The sequence below is a fragment of the Protopterus annectens genome, chromosome 2.part2 (assembly GCF_019279795.1).
Source record: "Protopterus annectens isolate FY-2018-M chromosome 2.part2, PAN1.0, whole genome shotgun sequence".
NCBI lineage: Eukaryota > Metazoa > Chordata > Ceratodontiformes > Protopteridae > Protopterus > Protopterus annectens.
In genome coordinates this window covers 400,061,008-400,070,312 of record NC_056730.1, presented here as the reverse complement: position 1 = coordinate 400,070,312, position 9,305 = coordinate 400,061,008, and the positions used below count along the sequence as shown (strand labels likewise).

The 9,305-nt window shown below is 36.7% G+C and overlaps 1 protein-coding gene across 5 annotated transcripts in view; it reads right to left on the bottom strand.

Annotated features, from left to right (window-relative positions):
• Positions 1-3,871: 3,871 nt before the first annotated feature.
• Positions 3,872-9,305, bottom strand: part of SLC38A9 (solute carrier family 38 member 9) — a 1,477,321-nt gene continuing 1,471,887 nt past the window's right edge. For all 5 annotated transcript variants that reach the window (XM_044063918.1, XM_044063920.1, XM_044063923.1 and 2 more), the window contains one exon: positions 3,872-6,047. In XM_044063918.1, the coding sequence (XP_043919853.1) occupies positions 5,882-6,047 (166 nt within the window). In that variant the 3' untranslated portion in view covers positions 3,872-5,881. The remainder of the gene's footprint in view (positions 6,048-9,305) is intronic.

Genomic DNA, 9,305 nt, shown 5'->3' with positions numbered 1-9,305 from the left:
ACAATTTCACTGAATTACTTTTCCACATACTGAATGGACTCTAGATTGATATATTCTAAAGACTGTGTGTGTGTAGATAGAGATGTGTGTAGTGTGAGAATAAACACATTACAAACTTATGAACACATAAGACATTTTTATTTCTACAGCTTTAAACATTCAGTATTACATTATTATATGAGGTTATCCACAATTCATACATCTGGGCTGCATTATTCATATTTGTATCCGATTTGAATAGTTAGCTCCTAACCTGCATACAGCTGTACATCCTGGTTTTGCTGCACATTACTATATCTTTAGTGTTTTCACCTATCATTGCAGCACACCAGCTATAAAAGATACAAATCATATATGCACACTCAGTACAAAGTCAAATACCTTGGAGAAGAATACAAAAGGAAATGTTTATTTGCAAAACAGTAACAACCCTACATTTAACAAAGACAATGCAGGAGTTAATAAAGCTGTAAATTAACTTAAAAAATAATAACTCTTCTGTTACAGACTAGAATTTATTTACATGTATAAAATTATAAGCTTTTATAGACTAATCTGCGATTCTTCAGATCAAGGATTATAACAGTTTTTGTAGTGTTTTGCATATTAAACCTAAATCTAAGTCTAAATATATTGTAAATGACCATTATCCCCTCAGTACAGTACAGTACAGTCCTGGCTGGATATTCCTGAAGCTTTGCCTGCATGTCAGATTACACATGAATTATGGACCCCATTTGTACAGTTAAGCTTTCATGAAATGCATAGGATGGAGAGGGCATGACATTGGCTCTTTTGAAAAATTACTGTGTGTGAAAAACAACTTTTTAAAACTGTTTTTTAAATTTTACAGGAGAGTCTGTTCTCATCTTAGAATGGCTACACTCCCTATTGCCTTTTTTGTTGTAGCAACTGTGGTATTTTCATTTTATAACTGCATAAAGAATTTCTTAAAAGTTTCACACTCGTTTGATTCTTCACTGCTTAACAATTAGCCTCTGTAAAACAATATGAAACTTTTACCAGCCTGTATCAGGAAAGTAAACATTAATGCTCACAGTGAATAAAGGTATAATGTAGCAGACGAAGCACAGTGATTATGCTCCGATATTGGGAAACAGGCAAATCAGTTAAGAGCTACTATAGCGTGAGACCCAATCTTAACAAATGTTAATCACCCCTTACTTAACGTGTTCAGGTTGGGTCTCATGCTAGGCAGACAAATCTGTCTGTACTGACCAGCAAATCACAGCGAAGGTTTGTTTCTCCCTGCTGTCTGTGCTGATAATGGGTCCCTGACTTCCTCTTTATAAGCTTAGAAAGTTGCTACAATAACAGGAGATTTGTGTTAGCCTGCATTTTCTGAAGGATACAAAGTCTGAAACTCAAAGGTATGTCATTATTTAGTGACTTCAATCCTCAGAGATTTACCTGAACACAACAAATTTTATTAAGAAAAGGCCAAAAATATGAGGCAAAAAATCTCGATATTCTCTAAATCTGGACAGTTGGGAGGCATAGAAGGTGAGTGCAGACATAGGAAACTGAGTTAGACTGTCTTTCTGACAGTGCTTGATAAGTGCTTTACAGCTTTGAAAGCTGACAAAACAATTAGTGCCTTTTTCTGCAAACAGTAGTTCATGCAGCAGATAAAGCTCCATGCTCTACAAAGAACTATGATCGGGGCTCCAATCATACCCCTTAAACTTTGAGTTCTTGAAATGGATGCCATGATTCACCTCTTGAGCTTCACTTGAGAGGTGAATTTCTTAGCGTCCATGACTCGAACACATAATAAGCAGGTTTTGATTGGTGGCTTCTATGTAGTATGCAGAATGCTGTTATTAGACTCCAAAATTGGAAAGCAGACAAGTTTGCTAAACACCTTACTGACATACGAATGATATTTAACAAAGTGTAAGTGTCTTTCAATGCTGTTATGCTGTAGACCCATATTAGAACATTAACAGTAGCTACTGCAGAACAGTGTCAGGAAGCTGGATCAACTTTAAAAGAAAGCTACAGTGCACATCTCTCTGCCACACTTCTTTTTAGCATATGGCACCATGAAATGTACTACACCTTTGAAAGCTGTTACAAGATCACTCATACAGTTTGTGCCAAACTTTCACAGAGACAGCTCTAAGCGGGATACAGCTTTCAAATATTTAAAATGCTTTACTCTACTCTTGGGTGAATTTCTTGACATCCATTAATTTAAAATATATCAAGAAAGTTACAATCAGAGACCCACTCAATCTTCTTAGTTATGAACTTGAAATGTATATATTTCAAGAATTGGGCAGTTTTTGTTCAATTCTGTGGCAATAATGCTGTAATTTCTGCACCAGATCTGGAGGCATGTGTTTCTGCAGAATGTTTCGTTACTGTAATTGCTAAAACATTCTACTCAAATGGAAGCATGTCAGTATACATTCCATATTCAAGAAAAAGGAGGAGTTTTTCTTAGTCAATGTAATATTTGTAGAATGTATTCTCTTTAATCATGTTTTCATTCCTCAGTTCTGGCAAGGACTATTACTACTATTATTGTTATTATTACTTTTTGCATTGTTCCCCAGCTTCAGCAAGACTCTAAAATTAGGAAACTTTTAGTACTCCCCTGCATTGTTTCACACTACCAAACTGATAACATGGCATGTGTTCTTCCCTAAAAAGAAGGGTAGATGGCAAAAAGCTGAACACATAATATGCAGCTTTTAAATGTATAGTTTCCATATGGAACAAGTATAAACATGTAGTTTCTTCCCTATAAAAATTGTCCCTTTTGCTAATTTGTAGTTGCAGTAATACTGCAGCTAGCAGAAACTAGCACCTTAGTTAGTTCCTCTTATGTCCTCAAACAGTAATTTTAAAAAGGGAATTAAAAAGGCAAAAGGGAGAATAGCGCCTCTTACAAGCAGCACTATCAACAATAAAAACAGTATAAAGGAATCTGATCATAAAATATTTCTTAAATTTGGATTTTTAGCAGAAATCAGGGGATGTCCATATTTACAAGAAAGACAATATTACACAAGTATTATATCACTAATACTAGAACTATATGATTACTTCCATGATCCACATGTACTGCTCGCACACATTCTATACTGCCTGCATTAGGTATAAAATATATTAATGCAACTTCATCAGTTTTACTAAAATTTATCTTTTTGCTTAAACTGTCTTATTGAAAATGTTTTTGTTCAAGGTGAAGCAAGGCAGGGAAACTGGGTAAGACTATTGAAATACTGACTACATTCTAGCATGATCTTGTGAGAGGTGTGTTTTAATTAGCATAATTAAGACTATTTATTTAACATTTGTTTATTTATGTAACATTTGTTTACCAGGAAAGTCTGACTTGAAACAAAGTAAATTTTCAGCGGAGGCCCAGGGGGAAACTCTCCAGACGCATGTCTTTGTAACGTGGAAGGAATCTACAGCACCCAGAGAAAACTCACATGAACACAGGAAGGACATGCAGATTCTGCACAGAAGGCATCCCAGCCAAGAGCCAAACTGGAGAACCTCTTGCTGTGAGGTGAGAACGAAATCACTATGCCTTCCATGACTTGAGAATGTATATAACTCAGTTTGTGAGCAAAGAACATGTGATATAATGAGAAAGTGTTGGAGGGACAGGTATGTGTCACAAAGAATCCCAACACTATGGAATTGGCTCCCCACCTATGTAAAACAAAGTTCATCCCTGACCCCATTCAAAAGAAATCTTGACAACTGCATAGGAAATAGTAAATTTACCCCTGGTAGGACCCAATGTCCCTTATGGAGAGAAGTGGTCAATAAGAAAAGTTTTATCCTAACACCCCCCCGCCCCCCCCCCAAGTAAATCTTTAGTAACTCACTAACATAACCCCTCCCCCCACAAACCCTCATGATACTTAGGGATCCAAATGGTTTAGGATGTGCGGCTAGGCTTGTAAGGGCCCTAGTCGTGGTTAGCCTAGTAACAGCCTATGAAAACAGTAAAAATCGTCTGGCATTAACTTTGTTTACATTATTCTTACAATACTACATCTGAACCATAATAATTTCTTTCCACATCATCAGAATACTGACACTGTATTAATACAACTTCAATTAATTTCTTTTAGTGCTTCAAAAAATGCATTAGTATAATTTTCTTACTTTCTTTAGCACTACAGCACTTGTTTCACTAGGTCAACAAACAAAAAATTACGACTGAATATCAGATTTTAAACACAAGACAAAAGACAAAAGCCAAACTTATGGAAGGCAATAATTCTTTACAGACAAACTCCAGTTGACAATTTTTAGCATCTTACATTTTTTCATTTCCATTTGCTTCCCTACCACAGATCACAAAGGTCCATTTTTTCTTCTATTTGAAACTCGCAGTTCATAAATTAATTTGTCTCAGGCAGCATGACACAGGCTAGACAGCAGAAATTCTGTACTTTTCACAGGTGGTTGTTGCCCACAACTTCAGGCTCTGTCTTGCTGAGGTCAGCAAAATGCTCTACAGAGCTAAAGTGAAACTCTTTTCCAAAAAGTCAGTTGCTGACAAAATCTTTATATAAAGACCAAAAGTTGCATTAAAGCCAGTAAACACTCTTGATTTTGACCACTGGAGTGTTACTTGTATCCATGTACCTACAAAACCAGGTACAGTATCACAGACTACAAGTATCAGTAATTTGCTTCACTAGATCTTTGAATCAGCAACTGTCATCCACTGATACATGGGAAGGGAAGAGATCATTTACACATTACAGAAGTGTGGGACAGAGAGCATCTGAAATTTTTAAAGGAATATATCTTCAAACACTTAACAAAACACTAATTTTAGCCTATTTTATACTAAAGGAAGTGTAACAAGACCATATTTTACAAGTTTACAGAGAACACAGATCAAAGCATTCAGTTAAAAAAGGTATGATTCTGCTTTTATAGGCTATCTACAAAGCCAACAACTCACAGCACTCTCACTGCAACTAAACAGAGAATGAAAAACTAATTTATGATGTACGGGCTAAGGCATACTACAGGGACCAAAAAACTCCATTTTGGGAGGAAGCCAAAGAGACTGGAAAATAAAATCACACCCATATGGGAGTCACCATGATAATCATTTCAAGGTATAAGAAAATGTAGTAAGAAACAGTGATTTGATGCATCAGAAATGTACAGAACATGACAATATGACTGAGAAATACACATTTTCCATTTAGAATGGATTTTTCTTTAAATGCTTAAGCAAGACCACAGTGGCTAGATGTAACATTAATGGCAGTGAGGTTAGTGACAGTAGTGGTGGGATGGTTCATCCATAAAATTAAATGCCTATAAGAAAATATGACACTGTGTAACACAAAAGGAAAAATACAAGTCTTAAACTGCAGTGAAAGTCAACCCATAATGTGATAATGGAAGGTTCCTTGTAACAGGTTCATGGGCCAATTAAACAGCACACATTTGAAATTAACTGCTAGTTTTAGTAAACACAAAAACAGAGCATTCTTTAGCAGAATAAGGTTTCCATAATACGTGTCCAGTGTTGCTGCATCTCGTAAGTAGCAGCTGTTTCTTTTAAGGTGCAGTAAAAATAAATTTAGTTTTCAAACAATTGCATTAGAATCAATGGAATTATACTTAACAAATCAAAGTATTACATACAAAAGTTCAAAATTATACTGAGCTATAATGCTCATCTTTTTTCAAGGTGTTCACAATGAGCTTATTCTTCATTCTTTTCTTAAGCACTATACATTCCCTTTTGAAGTTACATAAATGCCTTCATTCCATAAGCTGTTCAGTTGCTTTATGGCAAAAGTCATTTTCAAGGTCTTTAACACAATGTTATGTATATACTTTAAGAATGTAGTTCAGTAGATCACGTGATAAACTGTGCAATGAGGTTAGCCAGACCTGCTACAATTAGCAACCCATGAAGTAAAACAGAATGCCATCTCAACTGCTCTTGTCGATAGAGTGCAATTATATGGATCAATGAAGGGTAGACGAAAACAAAGGCAAGGCCACATGTTGCTCCAGAATATCTGTTAACCAATTTGAAAAAAAAAAAAAAAAAAAAAAAAACATTAGAAATTATTAATAATAATAATAAAAAAACATGCAACCATTTTAGTAAAACACTGAGATCCTCCTTGAGAGGCAGCAGAGGGCAAATGTTACGAGTAACTGAAAAGGAGCTATATACTTTGCTAAAATTAACATACTGTATACGTGCAAATAATTATTTTCACAATTTTCTACCAAACTCCTGAAGACCTTGCCACTACTAATCAGGGTGTAACAGTGGGTTACTGCTCTTCAACACTAGAGTTAGAAATATATAGTCTAATCAAGACAAAATCTGTCCACGTATAATTCCATAGAACCTACATAAAAATGTTGGGTGCCTCTAGTTATAAAAAATAAACAGTCACTGTTAGCAACTGTGGGCATTTCAGTGATGAGTTCTAAGGTGAGTCTGTAGTCAAATCCTAGGCTGAAAGACTCATACAAAACATAAACTGCAGACATAACCATGTGGAAGAAAGTACAGTACAGTGAGGCATTTTCCTTACCAGTAGATCTGTCAGATGATTTATGCCATCAGTCAAAACATATGGATATTCTTACATTCCCTAGTCACCCTGTTGGTGCAGTTTTTCCCAGCAGTATCCCAAATTCAGTTCCAGCCTAGGTCGTGACAGTCTTGTACCAGGTGAGACCAATGCTGGCCTTGAAACTCACACATTCAAATTCAGTATTGGATCAAGCTACCTTTAGTTCATCTGGATGACAAATTAATCCTTATTAAGGAAAGACCAGTCAGTACCCTACACTTCTAACTGAGGAACTGGCCTCAGTGGAATGTGAACTTTGTAAAAATGCCAAACACAATAATGCAACCTAACAACCTCACATAAATAAGACAATCAGAACTGTACATGGAGATGGGAGAGTAACTTAATTCAAGCAATCCTTCTCTGTAAAAGGTCTGATGTTAAGCTGAGTGCCTTACTCAACTGTAGTATCTTACTTCAAAAGAAATATTTCATCAGTAAATCACAATATATGGGCAGAATCTCCAGTAATACCCTCCATATCCCTGGGTGATGAAAGTAGGTCAATGCATGCAACCCATTTGGGACCCTCCCAGAAAACCTGTCCTGCACAGAACTGGCAGTCTAATTTGTAATATCTGAACAATGCAGATGTGACTTGCCAGTTAGCAACCTCACATGCTTGCAGATACATCCCTGAAGTATACTTGTGGAGTAGCTGTTGCCATTGTGGAGTGGGCACTCATGTTTTGCCTTGTTTACCAAATTAAAAAAACTATATAACTGGATAAGCATTCTGCTGGAGTTTGCCAGGTGTATACTTTTTACCCTTAGCAAATTACACAATTAACTGATGATCACCCTTTGTGATAGAACCAATCTTGTTCAGGCAGTATGTGAGTTTTCAATCAACACTCCGAATTCTCTCATTTACTCCTTTAAATTGGGATACAAGAGGCTTAATGTTTTAATTCACAGTTCTCTCAGATACCACCTCGGGCATAAAAAGATAGATTTGTTCTCAATGAGACCTTTTTGGGGAAAGCCATACAAAGTACAGCTGCATAAGCTCTACTTACCTATAACAGCAGATGTTCGCATTTCACACTGCCGCAGGACATATGGGTTCTGTGTTGCATAAACACATGTTGCTCTTGAAAGTCCCTGCTTTTTTGTATAGAATGGCAGTGATATTAACAGGTTGGGGAGAAGAAGATAAAAAGGCAGATTTATGCATAGTTGTTCACAGTACTCTGTTGAGAGTTTAGTGCATTTAGTAGTACTGCATATTCAAGCTTTGGAAAAGGTTTATTTCAACAGCTTTCCAAACTTCAAATGCTAAGAAACAGTACAAATTGCAGCATAAAGATTTTTGAGCACTTTGCCAGCTAGCATCTCTGTGTGGGATTTACAGAAAAATGTGAGCTCAACAAGGATGCCAAAATATGTGTAGACCATGTTGTTTAATTAGGTTATTGTTTAAAGTTCAGGTTTGTAAATTTGGTCAGTTTTAGGTGCTGAGTAATGCCAAGGCAAGCTGTTTTCTGCACATTCAAGGTTAGTTTGTACTGAACTTGCAACTAGCAGAGATAGCTGTTCCTTTGAAGCACAGACTGTACCAATTCAGCAGTCCTATCTGGTCTTACGAGCAACACTTAACCAGGACAGAAGCAAAATATGTTCTGGACAGATTTAATGCTAAGTCATTAATGAACATTTTTTTCTGTTTTGCATCTACTCTGAAGTAAAAATCAATACCAAAGGGCTGCAGCCAAATCATGGATTGAAACTATATGCCAAACCCAGAGAACTACCACACTGACAATACACCCATAAGAGCTGACTCACTTATTCTGGACTTTGGAACTTATGTGGATAGTGACTTAACTCTCAACCAACATGTGTCCATGGTTGTAACAAAGTCCCTCCATATTGCACAGATTATAAACAAAGGGAATCTTGAGATGTCATTATCCCCATTTATTCAGCCCCCATTAGGCCAAACATTGAGCATAATGCTTCCTTTGGCAAGTATCTATCCAGACACATGCAACAACTGGAATGCCCAGAGATACCTTACTAAAAAGATACAAGTCATAAACATGTTTTACATGGACAAACTAAAAGCCCTGTCACTATACTCAGTATCCTACAGATTTCTAAGAGGTGACCTATGTCTGGCATACAAGACATCCTCCAAACCTGTACTGATGGATTTACTGTACATCAGCAAGTTAGATGGTATCAGAAATACTCAGTCTAGGGATCTAAACCTCTTCTGCAACATCAGCGGAATGGATTGGAGGGACAGGTATATCTTGCAGAAGATACCGCTGCTCTGGAACAGACTCCCCAGCTCTGTAAACAGAGCTCATCCTTGTCCATATTCAAGCGCAATTTGGATCTATGTATGGGAAACAGAAAATGTACCCTAGGACTGAACTGTGTACTACCAATGGACAGAGGCAGCTCCTAAATGCTTGATCTGATACATGAGTCTCCCTCAAATTATCTATGGTATGATCCCAGTTATTTTCATTAGAGGTAATATACAACTATTGAGCATGGGATGGGTAAGGCCAATCTAACACCACATGGCACAGGCTAATTTGAGTACCAAAAGAGAACTTAGCCTTAAAATGGCCTGCAAGGGCAGCTAGCCTAATACTTAACCTATGAATGTCTGAACAGTAAACAAAATGGAACTAGCACTAAACCTTGTCAGAGTGTGATAAGTGTTGCTAT